The following is a 16,131-nucleotide window of genomic DNA, read 5'->3' on the forward strand; positions in this document are numbered from 1 at the left end:
AAATATTATATTAGTGTGTAACACCTAACTTACCAAAAAAAAATTATATAAAAATTTAATTATGTCAATTTTTCCATACAAATGTTTTATCATTTTTTTAACCCAAATCATATATACAATTTCCCAACACTATTTTTTATATTTCTTTTATCATTTTTTAACTAGTAAATTATATATACCATTCCAAACACTAACCCAATTTAATATTTTATAATAATAAATTTATTATTAAATGTAATATATTTCATCATTTAATATTATTGGAAATTTACTTATTAACTCGTAAAAATAAATAAACCCATCTATACACCAAAATTTAGGATGTAATTTTAACATATGTAGATTGTGCTATGATAGAATTATATGGATTCAATGACGAAAGAATTATATTTACAAGGATCAACAAAACGCAATTTTAACTGTTTTTTTTAATATTTTAACATCCACAAAAATTGTGTTATCAAAAATTTATATTTATAAATAAAAGAAGAGATAGTTTCAAGCCTTTTTACATCTCATGGGTCTCGGAGGATTGGAGACTCAATACCCTTTCAATTCACTCTGAAGACTGGGGAATGGAAATTTCACGGAGTTTCACAAAATTTTCAACAACTTTTTGTTTTTTATTTTGATAAGATTACAACACAAAAATCAACCTGCGCGCAGAGGCAAATCCCTCCTTCAACGCGGCTTATCACACTGCAACAACAAACCATTGACATCGATATCAAATAGATGCCTGCGCACAGCCAAATCGGCCACATTCATGGCATGCCAGCAGACTGCAATAAACTGCTGTATTGACAGAGACAGCAACAGACTACTGTAATTCAGGATGCCAACAATGACATGCGTCTCCTACACGTAATGCCCGCCACCACTTTAGTCTTTTGGCATAGACTTTACTTACTGGTAAGAGGCTTGCAGTTATTAACAACCGCTGCAACTGTTAGTAACCATTATTGCTCAACTATACACAATTCTCTCATCTAAGGAATGTAATTCAAGAAACAACTATATATAAGAAGAGAGACAGGTTCCAGAATCAAGCCAGGCTTCCAGAAAACCAGATGTCACATTTTCTGAAGACAATCTGTCACATTGCTTGGCAATTTGTTCATCAATGTTTCCTTCAAACGCAAGATGACTTTGACTGTGACTTTAGCCAGTTCATCAATTTCTTCTTCCTTCTGTTCGTATATATAGAAGGAAGTAAACATGGAAATAAAGCCTGAAGAAAAAATATTTAACAAATTAGAAAAATACTGATTAAAATTTGGGAGGTATATGTTGCTTAAGTCGATTGAGATTTCTTACCTGTTGCAACCAAGGTGGGGAAAGAGATTGTTCCGAGTAAGTTGAGAAAACAAAGGAGACTCATTGCCTAGTTACATGATCAATGCCAGCAAGATTAGTGATCACAATGACTGAGGGAAAAAAAGTTTCAACATTCAGTGGAGGAAAGCACACAATGAACATCAGAACAGATGAAGTCCAGCAACTATCTAAATTGTTATTTCTAATTCCCACCATAGTTATGTTCATTGACTTTGATTTCGAGATTTAGTAATAAAAAATCACGGCTTAAACATAACTCCATATTTATTAGGCATCCATATTTGCATAATTCATTGTAGCTCAAGAGATCTGCACTAGCCGCTTATGAATTTTTTACCATGCTTCATGAATCTAGTCACTTAAAAATACACTCATAACAGTCCCAGTGAACACTTCAACCATAGCACCTTAGTCCCACCCAAAAAGTTCTCTGGAAACCATGACAAACTATAACAGTTCTATTACCTTCAAAAACAGTGTCTGTTTGGAAAATTTTCACCATAGTTACATGTGTTGATTGTGATCTGACCAAGGTCTAGATTTAAACATAACTCCGTGCTTATTAGGCATCCACATTCTAATTGTGGTTTCGGAGATATTCACCAGTCATTTATGAATTTTTTATCATCACAATCTAGCTACTTATGCACCTGCTCATAGTTGTTAAATAATATTTTATCATCGCAATCTAGCTACTTGTGAATTTGCTCAAGGTTGTCCCGGTGACCACTTCAAACATTACCCTCTAGCCACACACAAAGTATTCTAGAAACTACAACACTAACATTGAAGAGTTTGATTACCTTGAAAAACAGTGTCCAATCCTTTCCTTGGGCCAGAGGCTTCAAAGTTGCTACTCCATTGTTCCAGGAAGATCTTATAGAAAGGAAGATATTCTGTACAGTTTCTTCCGAGATTTCAAAAGCTGAGGAAGGAATCTTTTTTATAGTATATCCTAGCCTGTCAGGTCCATTTCCTTTTTGTGGTTAGAATTTCCAATACAAATGTCAGTACCAGAGGAAAGTCAAGCCCATAAAAAGTTCATATTATGTTGAAAAAGTAAGTATTGACTAACATTGAAGAGGGCAGAATACTATGGATGAATAACACCACAGAGATCAGTAGCAGCAGTTGCGCGGCAGCACATAAAAAGGTATATCCAGATAAACAAAAGCAGTAAAAAACGACTACAAGTGCCACCAATATGGTAAATGTGTGCTTCTCATCTCTCCACAGGAGTATATCAGCAACTGCACAGAATAAGAAGCTAAAATGAAATATGATGTATTCAACACGAAAATTTACATGTTAAATAAATACTTCGCAGGTGTCATACGAGTGGGTACCTCTTCCACCTCCGAGAAATTTGTAAACCTTGGATGGTTCATCAAAGTCTTCACACATTACACCAACCACTCCAGATCTTAAATGTTGGAAAGAATCAAGTGTCAACCTAATACCTTCCTGCATATCAAAAGGAAAAATACGAGTAACAATCTGCTTTATTAAGAAGCTAATCATTCATCTCAAACCAGAAGATACTCCACATTAACACTCGTACTTTCAATGGTGGGTGCTTAAAGCTGACCTTGAGAGATACTACAGGCGAATAATTTATATACTTTTGGGCTCTTGAACAATTGAAAGTTCTTGTACAAGAAAGCAATCTGATCGTCGAACGTGTCGACCATGGCACTGCCATCCCATATGAAGCCAGCTTTTTTAATGCCAATTCAACCACCCAAGCAATGGGCATCACCAGGTTCACGGGAACGTGGATGTAGGGCCTGAAACTCAATTTAACAGATAAGAAAATGAAGTAGACACTTGTCAATTGAATCTAACTCGCTTGTTGAAAAGAAAATTCAAAATTGTTATCTCCTTACCCATGTTTATGACAGGTTCAACCTTTGCAAGTTATGAGGAATATCTCACTAGAGGGTGGGATGAGAAGTTACATGTTAAACGAAATTATTAAAATAAAAGAAGAAAATGAATTCGCAACGTCCAGACATGGGCATAAAAAAGATCTACCACACAGAAATAACTGACCGGAAACAAACAAGCAAATGCACTTGAACATCGGACAATTGTACTTGGGAAATCTTTTCCCTTCCATAGCAGCTAAATAAGAAATATGTTGTGCCACGAACACAAGACAAGCAATTAAATATAGTTTTTGTGTAGGCCACGTTGGCCCTAGTGATTGTGTAGGCCTCATCAGCCCTAGTCTTTATGTGTAGCATATCAGCACTACTCTTTGTATGTAGCCCACATCAGCCCTCATCAGCCCTAGTCTTTATGTGTAGCATATCAGCACTACTCTTTGTATGTAGCCCACATCAGCGCTAGTGTAGGGTTAATGCTTTGTCAATCTATTAGCATAAATATAGACATAATTTTGCATTTATCTCTTGTAGTCACTGAATTTTATGTAGAAACATTTTCTATTTTATTTTGCATCCAATGAATGCCTCTTTGATACTTTTAGTGAACGTACAGTGAAAATGTTTCTACATTCCATTCAAAAAATACTCAATATAATAGAAAACATTATTTCTTTTTTCTTTAAAAGGATCAATGATATAAAATGTTGCAGTCTAAAAGTTTTCAAATTTGACCTTTTTCAGGCCACCTGAAATAACAAAGAAGGGAGAGCGACATTTATTACTGGAAAACTAATAAGAATCATTTTGGATTTATGGAATTACAAATATCAATTGATAACAATGCAAGATCAAGTTACAGTAGGGATCATAGAGGGTGTTGAACCCTTTTCTGCATTAAAATTAAAATATAATGATTTTAATCATCCAAAATTGCAATTTCAATTTTCAACAAAGATTTCATGGCCAAATTCCAGTGATGGAAAAACAGAAAGGTCAAAATCATAAGGTGTTTAGCCTTCTTCAAATCAAATACCTATCATATTCCAAGAACACTATTATGATCCTAAATAATGTGATACTTATATTTTCAGTGAGTAGAAGTATTGATAATATAAAATATTCCATTATTTATTTTTCCAAGCAAGGCTTGGAAGTGGGAGTGCGAGCGACAATTTTCATAAGCTTCCGGGTCAGAAGCGTTTTTTATATAAAATATATATATATATATATATATTTTTTTATGCATACATGTCAACAAAAGCATGTATAATGATAAATTAGTTATAAAAAACATAAAAACATGGATTAAACCATATAACATCAATCATCTAGTAGTTATAATCTTCATCAACCACAGGTCCACAACATCTCAATTCTCATCAACCTTAAAGTTTCAAAATTCAATATATAACATTTGTCATCACTAAAGTTGTACTTGTAACCATTACCAAACTATAAAAAAGAATATCAAACATGAAATGAAATGTTTCACGAAGCATCATATTCATAATTCATTACCAATGAGTTATAATTGCCAATTTCAAACTTCAAACTTAAATTGTCATAAATTGTTTACAAAAAATACCATAATAAATATGAAAGAGTCAATAGTTTTTTTTTGTTGGTAAACATTCACATTATATTAACATTGAAATATACATAAAATACATGAAAAAATTCTGGGGGGTCTTCTCCCATCACCATCATGGTTCTCTTCCCTTGGGGAGGGAAACCAAAGAACCTTTCTAAGATTTGCAGATCAAGTCTTGTATGTAGCATCATTAGACCATGTTTAGACTTAGGATTACAAAAATCGGAACCAACATTTTGTGATAGAGTCAAGCCACCGGTAGACATACTTGGGAAAGAACAAAATATCAAAATAACCATAGCTGGGAGAGACCTAGACGTGCTTATTTGGCACCTTGATGGCCATGAGGGGCGTTGACTTGTTGTTGCAGCTTGCATTCATTGCCGAGAGGGTTAGCCATGTCCACATCAACTGGAATCTCCTTGAAAATGTAGCATCCATGCAGACTTGGACAAGGAGGAGACAACGTTGGAGCCAACACCTACTTGTACATCAGAGACACAGTGATGATCTAAAGCCTGCGCATTGGGGATGGCCGACTACCAGCAGCGGGACCAATTGGAGGAGAGGCGACATCAATGGGCACCAAACGTAAGTGGAGGGATCAGTATAGGAGGGTGAAGGGACGTCAGGTGGGAAATTAATGTCGAGGTCCTGGGAGAGATGTCACAGGGAGGTGGTAGCATGGGCATGGAAGGCAAAGAGCTCGTCTATCCAACAGGTGGCCTGATATTTGTCTCGTTCTTGGTCCCAGAGGCGACGAGCAAGTATGTTATGAAGCAACTAGATGGTGTTGTGTCCTTGGTGGACCTCTTTCGCCTCCAGTTCAAAGACTTGATAGCGTATGTGATCAGGGATTGCATGGTTGAACATGAGCCAGTGTTTTTCATGAACAAGGGAGGTGGGCGAGCGACCTTTGCCTCTACCACGCCTAATGCAATGTCCCCTACCTCTCTCATGGCTCATGATGAGGCAATTGAACTCAGAGGGGTTAGTAGAGGGCACTAGAGTAACAATGGTTGCAGGGATGGAGCAAGCGATCGAAAGAGGCCAAATCAAGTCTGAGTATCTTTGTTCATTGGTTTAGTAGTTTTATTTGCAATTTTTTTCATATTAAGAGAGTAGAACAACAACGTAACTCCTCCACTTCAGCCATTTGACCCCATCAAAAGGAACTAGTCTTGTAGTGGTTGGTTGTAGTCATCCAAGGAAAGTCGCCCATATATTTTTGGTAGGATTTGGGCTTAAAAAGTGGTGACTTAGTAACAGTGGGGTTTTGTCCTGTGTGCGATAGCCTAGTAGGTTGTGTGAATCTTCAACAAATTTACTAAAAGGAGCAGTAACAGGTCCAATAAATTCAATGGATTTATTTGAAAGGAGTTTTATAGATTGCCACATCTAATTTAAATTGTATGATGGGTATGTGATTATAATTGCTTCACTTCTCAAGAAGATCATGTGGATTGGCGATAAGTTGATAACAAAGGATTTAAGTAGATGAAGCTTCAACTATCGTTTCAAATTGAGATGAAGAATTTTTGTGTTGTTTCTTACTAATTTGGAATTTATATCTAATGAGAGAAGAAGACAAATTATTTTTAAGCAGAGGAATTGCATTGACACAATTCATAAAAGGTTTAGAATGTCAAGTTGCTGTTGATTTTGGGTAGCATAGGATGTGCTCTAGCTCTGAAATTTTTTGGAGGGGCTAGAAGACATGAGATCTCCCAGAACTAGAAATCATTTGGAGAAATTCCACCCAGATGAGGAGTTATTAAAATAATTAATATTTTTAATGGGTTCCTAAGTCTAAACTTAGGAAAATAAAAATATTAATGTGTATTAATAAAATATGGGTGAGACCTCAGATGCGGGTGTTTGAGGTGGCATTAACTTTGAAGAGACAGGGGTGGGGCGAGGCAAATCGACACCTGCCCACCTAGTACAGAGAGTTTTATACAGGTAAGGTGGTTCGATTTTGGCATGCGCGCACTGAAAGGTTAAATGACTTTCAGTCCAACCGCTCTGGTTCATACTTCATGTCCGTAGTGATGGTTCCTCCCTCCGCACGCTCCGACCTGCATCAGGAGGCGACGTTCTTCAATGCTATAGTAATGGATGGAGCATCTCGATGCATGCCAGATAAGGTTAAAGCCAGGCATTGTTTCGGGTATGCGATGAAGTCACTTATGCTGTTTCACTTGGTTCATTCCCTTGCCTCTGGTCTCATTTCGGATTTTAGGTTTTTTGAGGTAAGCTCTGTTATTCCGGAGGACTCTCGGCACTTGCGGGGGAAAGTTTCTCTGGTGCTTGGCTCGGCCCTTCTGGCGGAACGGTTCTTGCTGTCCCTCTCGTTCCTCTCCTGGGTTTCGAGTTGTTGTTTCATTGTCTTTGACTTGTCGTTTCATTATCCAGTGCCAGGCCTTGTCTCTGGTTTCGGGTTGTGGGTTTCGAGCTGTTGTTTAGTAGCCTTTGTCCCGTCGATTTTTTATCTGGTCCCAGGCATCGTCTATGGTTTCGGGTGGTGGGTGGTCAGCCTTGTCATTTTTTCAAAGGCCTCTCGAACTCTGCTTGGAAAGGTTAATTCAGCGCACAATTCTGTTTTTTCGGTGAAGGGGATCCGCGGGCTCCCTTCCTGGTCTTGGTGTCTTTACTGCTCTGTTTACCTGGCTGTTGCTCTGCCTTACCGGCATCCCACTGCTGCTCCCTATCAGATGCCTCGTCTTCGCCAAAGAATGGGGTGCCGAAGAGGCCAGCCCCGGCGTGCGCCTACCAGCTCGTCCTCAGATTCACCTTCCCTCTCTAGTGAGCTGTTTGCAGGCCGCTACCCCAGCACCCGCAGTGGGAGAGGGCGGCTCCGTTCATCCAGATATCACCCTGAGCTTCCTTCCTCGTCTGGCTCTGCAATTTTCTCTTTTCACAGCTCTCTGAATCGCCCTAGGATAACGGCTCATATCTCGGTGGTCTTCCATGAGTCGGAACAGATTGAGGACTCAGGATCTCATCCGGGAGCTTCGGGGGCAGTCTCTGCTCCTTCTTCTTCCCTCCAGTTGGGAATTGGAATTGCGCCTTGCCAGGATTTGAATGTTCAGGTTTGCAGCGCTCAGGATACGATGATGGTGCCGGTTGACCCTGGTCCCTCCGGTCAGAACATGGCTCAAGCAAGGGAACTGCCAAAGTATGGTTGGTGCCATATCGAGGAAGAGCCTCCAGATGACTAGTGCGCTTTCCCCGGCTTTGTCTTCATGTTATGCGACCTTCACCACTAGGCAAGTTTGTTATGCAAATAGTTTTGTGGTTTTCATGTGTCTTTTGTATTTTTTGTTAATTATGCAGCATCAAGAGAATATCAACCCGGTCCCCTACGTGGGTCCTGAAATCAGTCTCAACTATGTACTCACTGCCTACAATCAGTCTTCTCACTTGCTTTTTTTGACAGTTCTGCCTCTTTTCAAAGCAGAGTCTTGACTTCGGTCTCGATGTAATTGTACCTCCTTACTTTGTTAATAGAATTAAACTTAGAAAAAAATAAAATATGGGTGAGAAAATTCTAAGTTGCGAGGATCAAGTTAGTTCTAATCTTAGCCGTTGATTAGGGACTTAATCTCGGCCATTGATTCATCAACAGGAAAAGTATAAGAGGAGGCTTGAGAGTCAGTTGGAGACACACCAAGTGATCAAAGAATTCGATTTTTTGGGGTGAGGTTTGCTGAAGAAATCGAGTTAGTGATTAGAGTTGCAGCAAGGGGTAGTTCAACAAGAGATTTTCCTCCGACGCTGAAGAATACATAGCAGAGAGGCAACGTAGTGCCGGGAGAGATAGCGCAGGCCCTAGAAGGGCTGAAGCAGAGGCCGTAAAACTGATGCAGAGGACACACAGGGCTGACACAGTGAGACGCAGAACCCGCAGAGGTTGATGTTGGGCCTCAGACGCAGCGTTGGGGAGATTCTGTGGGGCAGACTGGGAGAAGATCAACAAATTCTGATCCGGGAGAGGGTGATGCAACTCCTAGAGTGACGCAGTTCCAGAGCAATGCTTGGAGCAGCTTTCACTATCCAGCATAGGGAACAACCGAAGTCGTTGTGGAGTTTGATCATCCGTTTGTTGATTTGTCGGAATATCTATCTCCGGATAGAGGTAATACTGCCGAGGATATTCTCTATTGGGTGAGCCATTTCTGGCACCCTAGTTGTATTCACGAAATTTGCTTAATAATACAAACCCTTTATATGCTACACCGATTTTCTTGAATTGGGTTTTTCCGGGGACAATTGTCCAAAAATAAAGGTGTCCCTTGTGTTATTGTCTCAGTTTATTTCAGTGCATGGTCTGTATATTTTTGAAGGCTGCAGTAATGTTTACTTCGATGTTTATGCAATTAAATAACTTGTTAATGTAAAGAACAAGTAGGAGATTGTAAACTAGTAATTGTAGTAGGGGTTTCTGATTTGTTAGATTCAAGAATTTTCAAATGGTATCAGAGTGATTGCATATCATAGGCGACTGAAGGCACCAACCGAGAAATTTCAGAATTTGCAGCAGAGAAGCAGTTGTCCCGAGAGACAGCGTTGTTCCAGAGCCGTAGAGGCAGAAGGAGCAGTGACGCAATTCAAAAGAGGTGACGCAGAGGCTCACGCAGTGCATGCATCAACATTCTGAGTCGGGAGAGGAAGACGCAGTAGCTAGGAGGAGCCCACGCAGTAGCTGCGTCAACCATCAGGGTCAGTGCAGAGACAGAGGAGGGAAGATCAGTCTCATGCAGAGCCACGTCATTCTTCTGAGCCAGGAAGGATTGACGTAGTTGGTCGGGTGGAGCAGATTCAACCCACACAGAGATTGTGCAGAGCCTGAAGGGAACAGATTCTTTGAGTTGTCGGCACTAAGGGAGTTGTGTAGATTTTGATTTGTAGAGCTGGTGGGACGCTGTTTCTGTTGGTGCAGAACAGTGTCTAAAGAGACTGAACCAAGGTAGAAGGGAATCACTGCCTTGACAAATTTCTAACCAAGAAATCTAGATCTGGTTTGCAGCAACAAAGGAGGATTGGAGAGGAGTGATTCGACGGTTGGTCGGAGGATTTCCGAGAGGGAAATCTAGACTCAGAGGGAGTCTAGAGAAGAGGAGCAGAGATGGCAATGAACAGATTGAGGGATCATGACAGATTGGATGGGGCTTCCAATTTTGTCATTTGGAAGGCTAGGATCCTGGAAATCCTGGACAGCCATTGCATCAAGGACTATGCCTTGAAAGTAGTAGCTGTCCCAGTTGATGCTAATGCAGCAAAGAAGTATGCGGAGGCCCAGGCGAAGGCGAAATGCACGATCTTAGATGGGGTCAAGGATCATGTCATACCACATATTGCTGAGAAGACAACAACAAAGGAGATGTGGGACACCTTGACCACCTTGTACCAGGGCTCTTCCGTGCAGCAGAATATGATATTGGAGAATCAGTTGAGATCATATCAGATGCAGAAAGGAGAGGAGATAGATCCCTTCCTTCTCAGGTTAAACGACTTTCAGTCCAACCGCTCTGGTTCATACTTCATGTCCGTAGTGATGGTTCCTCCCTCCGCATGCTCCGACCTGCATCAGGAGGCGGCGTTCTTCAATGCTATAGTAATGGATGGAGCATCTCGATGCATGCCAGATAAGGTTAAAGCCAGGCATTGTTTCGAGTATGCGATGAAGTCACTTATGCTGTTTCACTTGGTTCATTCCCTTGCCTCTGGTCTCATTTCGGATTTTAGGTTTTCTGAGGTAAGCTCTGTTATTCCGGAGGACTCTCGGCACTTGCGGGCGAAAGTTTCTCTTGTGCTTGGCTCGGCCCTTCTGGCAGGACGGTTCTTGCTGTCCCTCTCGTTCCTCTCCTGGGTTTCGAGTTGTTGTTTCATTGTCTTTGACTCGTCATTTCATTATCCAGTCCCAGGCCTTGTCTCTGGTTTCGGGTTGTGGGTTTCGAGCTATTGTTTAGTAGCCTTTGTCCTGTCGATTTTTTATCTGGTCCCAGGCATCGTCTATGGTTTCGGGTGGTGGGTGGTCAGCCTTGTCATTTTTTCAAAGGCCTCTCGAACTCTGCTTGGAAAGGTTAATTCAGCGCACAATTCTGTTTTTTCGGTGAAGGGGATCCGCGGGCTACCTTCCTGGTCTTGGTGTCTTTACTGCTCTGTTTACCTGGCTGTTGCTCTGCCTTACCGGCATCCCACTGTTGCTCCCTATTAGATGCCTTGTCTTCGCCAAAGAATGGGGTGCCGAAGAGGCCAGCCCCCGCGTGCGCCTACCAACTCATCCTCAGATTCGCCTTCCCTCTCTAGTGAGCTGTTTGTAGGCCGCTACCCCAACACCCGCAGTGGGAGAGGGCGGCTCCGTTCATCCAGATATCACCCTGAGCTTCCTTCCTGGTCTGGCTCTACAATTTTCTCTTTTCACAGCGCTCTGAATCGCCCTAGGATAACGACTCATATCTCGGTGGTCTTCCATGAGTCGGAACAGATTGAGGACTCAGGATCTCATCCGGGAGCTTTGGGGGTAGTCTCTGCTCCTTCTTCTTCCCTCCAGTTGGGAATTGGAATTGCGCCTTGGCAGGATTTGAATGTTCAGGTTTGCAGCGCTCAGGATACGATGATGGTGCCGGTTGACCCTGGTCCCTCCGGTCAGAACATGGCTCAAGGAAGGGAACTGCCAGAGTATGGTTGGTGCCATATCAAGGAAGAGCCTCCAGATGACTAGTGCGCTTTCCCCGGCTTTGTCTTCATGTTATGCGACCTTCACCACTGGGCAAGTTTGTTATGCAAATAGTTTTGTGGTTTTCCTGTGTCTTTTGTAATTTTTGTTAATTATGCAGCATCAAGAGAATATCAACCCGGTCCCCTGCGTGGGTCCTGAAATCAGTCTCAACTATGTACTCACTGCCTACAATCAGTCTTCTCACTTGCTTTTTTTGACAGTTCTGCCTCTTTTCAAAGCAGAGTCTTGACTTCGGTCTCAATGTAATTGTACCTCCTTACTTTGTTAATAGAATTAAACTTAGAAAAAAATAAAATATGGGTGAGAAAATTCTAAGTTGCGAGGATCAAGTTAGTTCTAATCTTAGCCGTTGATTAGGGACTTAATCTCGGCCGTTGATTCATCAACAGGAAAAGTATAAGAGGAGGCTTGAGAGTCAGTTGGAGACACACCAAGTGATCAAAGAATTCGATTTTTTGGGGTGAGGTTTGCTGAGGAAATCGAGTTAGTGATTAGAGTTGCAGCAAGGGGCAGTTCAACAAGAGATTTTCCTCCGACGCTGAAGAATACATAGCAAAGAGGCAACGTAGTGCCGAGAGAGATAGCGCAGGCCCTAGAAGGGCTGAAGCAGAGGCCGTAAATTTGATGCAGAGGACACACAGGGCTGACACAGTGAGACGCAGAACCCGCAGAGGTTGATGTTGGGCCTCAGAGGCAGCGTTGGGGAGATTCTGTGGGGCAGACTGGGAGAAGATCAACAAATTCTGATCCGGGAGAGGGTGATGCAACTCCTAGAGTGACGCAGTTCCAGAGCAATGCTTGGAGCAGCTTTCACTGTCCAGCATAGGGAACAACCGAAGTCGTTGTGGAGTTTGATCATCCGTTTGTTGATTTGTCGGAATATCTATCTCCGGATAGAGGTAATACTGCCGAGGATATTCTCTATTGGGTGAGCCATTTCTGGCACCCTAGTTGTATTGACGAAATTTGCTTAATAATACAAACCCTCTATATGCTACACCGATTTTCTTGAATTGGGTTTTTCCGGGGACAATTGTCCAAAAATAAAGGTGTCCCTTGTGTTATTGTCTCAGTTTATTTCAGTGCATGGTCTGTATATTTTTGAAGGCTGTAGTAATATTTACTTCGATGTTTATGCAATTAAATAACTTGTTGATGTAAAGAACAAGTAGGAGATTGTAAACTAGTAATTGTAGTAGGGGTTTCTGATTTGTTAGATTCAAGAATTTTCAAATGGTATCAGAGTGATTGCATATCATAGGTGACTGAAGGCACCAACCGAGATATTTCAAAATTTGCAGCAGAGAAGCAGTTGTCCCGAGAGACAGCGTTGTTCTAGAGCCGTAGAGGCAGAAGGAGCAGTGGCACAATTCAAAAGAGGTGACGCAGAGGCTCACGCAGTGCATGCATCAACATTCTGAGTCGGGAGAGGAAGACGCAGTAGCTAGGAGGAGCCCACGCAGTAGCTGTGTCAACCATCAGGGTCAGTGCAGAGATAGAGGAGGGAAGATCAGTCTCATGCAGAGCCACGTCATTCTTCTGAGCCAGGAAGGATTGACGTAGTTGGTCGGGTGGAGCAGATTCAGCCCACACAGAGATTGTGCAGAGCCTGAAGGGAACAGATTCTTTGAGTTGTCGGCACTAAGGGAGTTGTGTAGATTTTGATTTGTAGAGCTGGTGGGATGCTGTTTCTGTTGGTGCAGAATAGTGTCTAAAGAGACTGAACCAAGGTAGAAGGGAATCACTGCCTTGACAGATTTCTAACCAAGAAACCTAGATCTGGGTTGCAGCAGCAAAGGAGGATTGGAGAGGAGTGATTCGACGGTTGGCTGGAGGATTTCCGAGAGGGAAATCTAGACTCAGAGGGAGTCTAGAGAAGAGGAGAAGAGATGGCAATGAATGGATTGAGGGATCATGACAAATTGGATGGGGCTTCCAATTTTGTCATTTGGAAGGCTAGGATCCTGGAAATCCTGGACAGCCATTGCATCAAGGACTATGCCTTGAAAGTAGTAGCTGTCCCAGTTGATGCTAATGCAGCAAAGAAGTATGCGGAGGCCCAGGCGAAGGCGAAATGCACGATCCTAGATGGGGTCAAGGATCATGTCATACCACATATTGCTGAGAAGACAACAACAAAGGAGATGTGGGACACCTTGACCACCTTGTACCAGGGCTCTTCCGTGCAGCGGAAGATGATATTGGAGAATCAGTTGAGATCATATCAGATGCAGAAAGGAGAGGAGATAGATCCCTTCCTTCTCAGGTTAAACGACTTTCAGTCCAACCGCTCTGGTTCATACTTCATGTCCGCAGTGATGGTTCCTCCCTCCGCACGCTCCGACTTGCATCAGGAGGCGGCGTTCTTCAATGCTATAGTAATGGATGGAGCATCTCGATGCATGCCAGATAAGGTTAAAGCCAGGCATTGTTTCGGGTATGCGATGAAGTCACTTATGCTGTTTCACTTGGTTCATTCCCTTGCCTCTGGCCTCATTTCGGATTTTAGGTTTTCTGAGGTAAGCTCTGTTATTCCGGAGGACTCTCTGCACTTGCGAGGGAAAGTTTCTCTGGTGCTTGGCTCGGCCCTTCTGGCGGAACGGTTCTTGCTATCCCTCTCGTTCCTCTCCTGGGTTTCGAGTTGTTGTTTCATTGTCTTTGACTCGTCGTTTCATTATCCAGTCCCAGGCCTTGTCTCTGGTTTCGGGTTGTGGGTTTCGAGCTGTTGTTTAGTAGCCTTTGTCCCGTCGATTTTTAATCTGGTCCTAGGCATCGTCTATGGTTTCGGGTGGTGGGTGGTCGGCCTTGTCATTTTTTCAAAGGCCTCTCGAACTCTGCTTGGAAAGGTTAATTCAGTGCACAATTCTGTTTTTTCGGTGAAGGGGATTCGCGGGCTCCCTTCCTGGTCTTGGTGTCTTTACTGCTCTGTATACCTGGCTGTTGCTCTGCCTTACTGGCATCCCACTGTTGCTCCCTATCAGATGCCTTGTCTTCGCCAAAGAATGGGGTGCCGAAGAGGCCAGCCCCGGCGTGCGCCTACCAGCTCGTCCTCAGATTCGCCTTCCCTCTCTAGTGAGCTGTTTGCAGGCCGCTACCCCAACACCTGCAGTGGGAGAGGGCGGCTCCGTTCATCCAGATATCACCCTAAGCTTCCTTCCTCATCTGGCACTGCAATTTTCTCTTTTCATAGCTCTCTGAATCGCCCTAGGATAACGGCTCATATCTCGGTGGTCTTCCATGAGTCGGAATAGATTGAGGACTCAGGATCTCATCCGAGAGCTTCGGGGGTAGTCTCTGCTCCTTCTTCTTCCCTCTAGTTGGGAATTGGAATTGCGCCTTGGCAGGATTTGAATGTTCAGGTTTGCAGCGCTCAGGATACGACGATGGTGCCGGTTGACCCTGGTCCCTCCGGTCAGAACGTGGCTCAAGCAAGGGAATTGCCAGAGTATGGTTGGTGCCATATCGAGGAAGAGCCTCCAGATGACTAGTGCGCTTTCCCCGACTTTGTCTTCATGTTATGCGACCTTCACCACTGGGCAAGTTTGTTATGCAAATAGTTTTGTGGTTTTCATGTGTCTTTTGTATTTTTTGTTAATTATGCAGCATCAAGAGAATATCAACCCGGTCCCCTGCGTGGGTCCTGAAATCAGTCTCAACTATGTACTCACTGCCTACAATCAGTCTTCTCACTTGCTTTTTTTGACAGTTCTGCCTCTTTTCAAAGCAGAGTCTTGACTTCGGTCTCGATGTAATTGTACCTCCTTACTTTGTTAATAGAATTAAGCTTAGAAAAAAATAAAATATGGGTGAGAAAATTCTAAGTTGCGAAGATCAAGTTAGTTCTAATCTTAGCCGTTGATTAGGGACTTAATCTCGGCCGTTGATTCATCAACAGGAAAAGTATAAGAGGAGGCTTGAGAGTTAGTTGGAGACACACCAAGTGATCAAAGAATTCGATTTTTTGGGGTGAGGTTTGCTGAAGAAATCGAGTTAGTGATTAGAGTTGCAGCAAGGGGCAGTTCAACAAGAGATTTTCCTCCGACGCTGAAGAATACATAGCAGAGAGGCAACGTAGTGCCGGGAGAGATAGCGCAGGCCCTAGAAGCCTGAAGCAGAGGCCGTAAATCTGATGCAGAGGACACACAGGGCTGACACAGTGAGACACAGAACCCGCAGAGGTTGATGTTGGGCCTCAGAGGCAGCGTTGGGGAGATTCTGTGGGGCATACTGGGAGAAGATCAACAAATTCTAATCCGGGAGAGGGTGATGCAACTCCTAGAGTGACGCAGTTCCAGAGCAATGCTTGGAGCAGCTTTCACTGTCCAGCATAGGGAACAATCGAAGTCGTTGTGGAGTTTGATCATCCGTTTGTTGATTTGTCGGAATATCTATCTCCGGATAGAGGTAATACTGCCGAGGATATTCTCTATTGGGTGAGCCATTTCTGGCACCCTAGTTGTATTCACGAAATTTGCTTAATAATACAAACCCTCTATATGCTACACCGATTTTCTTGAATTGGGTTTTTCCGGGGACAATTGTCCAAAAATAAAGGTGTCCCTTGTGTT

General features: G+C 42.7%; 1 protein-coding gene across 2 annotated transcripts in view; it reads right to left on the reverse strand.

Moving 5' to 3' along the window:
* Positions 1 to 478: 478 nt before the first annotated feature.
* Positions 479 to 16,131, reverse strand: part of LOC149138764 (3beta-hydroxysteroid-dehydrogenase/decarboxylase-like) — a 168,452-nt gene continuing 152,799 nt past the window's right edge. For both annotated transcript variants that reach the window (XM_089446875.1, XM_089446874.1), the window contains exons 7-12: positions 2,927 to 3,125; positions 2,685 to 2,802; positions 2,414 to 2,588; positions 2,142 to 2,298; positions 1,318 to 1,384; positions 479 to 1,231 (exon numbers count right to left, since the gene is read on the reverse strand). In XM_089446875.1, coding sequence (XP_089303001.1) covers positions 1,074 to 1,231; positions 1,318 to 1,384; positions 2,142 to 2,298; positions 2,414 to 2,588; positions 2,685 to 2,802; positions 2,927 to 3,125 — 874 coding nt within the window. In that variant the 3' untranslated portion in view covers positions 479 to 1,073. The remainder of the gene's footprint in view (positions 1,232 to 1,317; positions 1,385 to 2,141; positions 2,299 to 2,413; positions 2,589 to 2,684; positions 2,803 to 2,926; positions 3,126 to 16,131) is intronic.

The sequence above is a fragment of the Pinus tabuliformis genome, chromosome X, assembly GCF_031772625.1.
Source record: "Pinus tabuliformis cultivar Carrire ecotype Pingquan chromosome X, CPIR1, whole genome shotgun sequence".
NCBI classification, from domain to species: Eukaryota; Viridiplantae; Streptophyta; class Pinopsida; order Pinales; family Pinaceae; genus Pinus; species Pinus tabuliformis.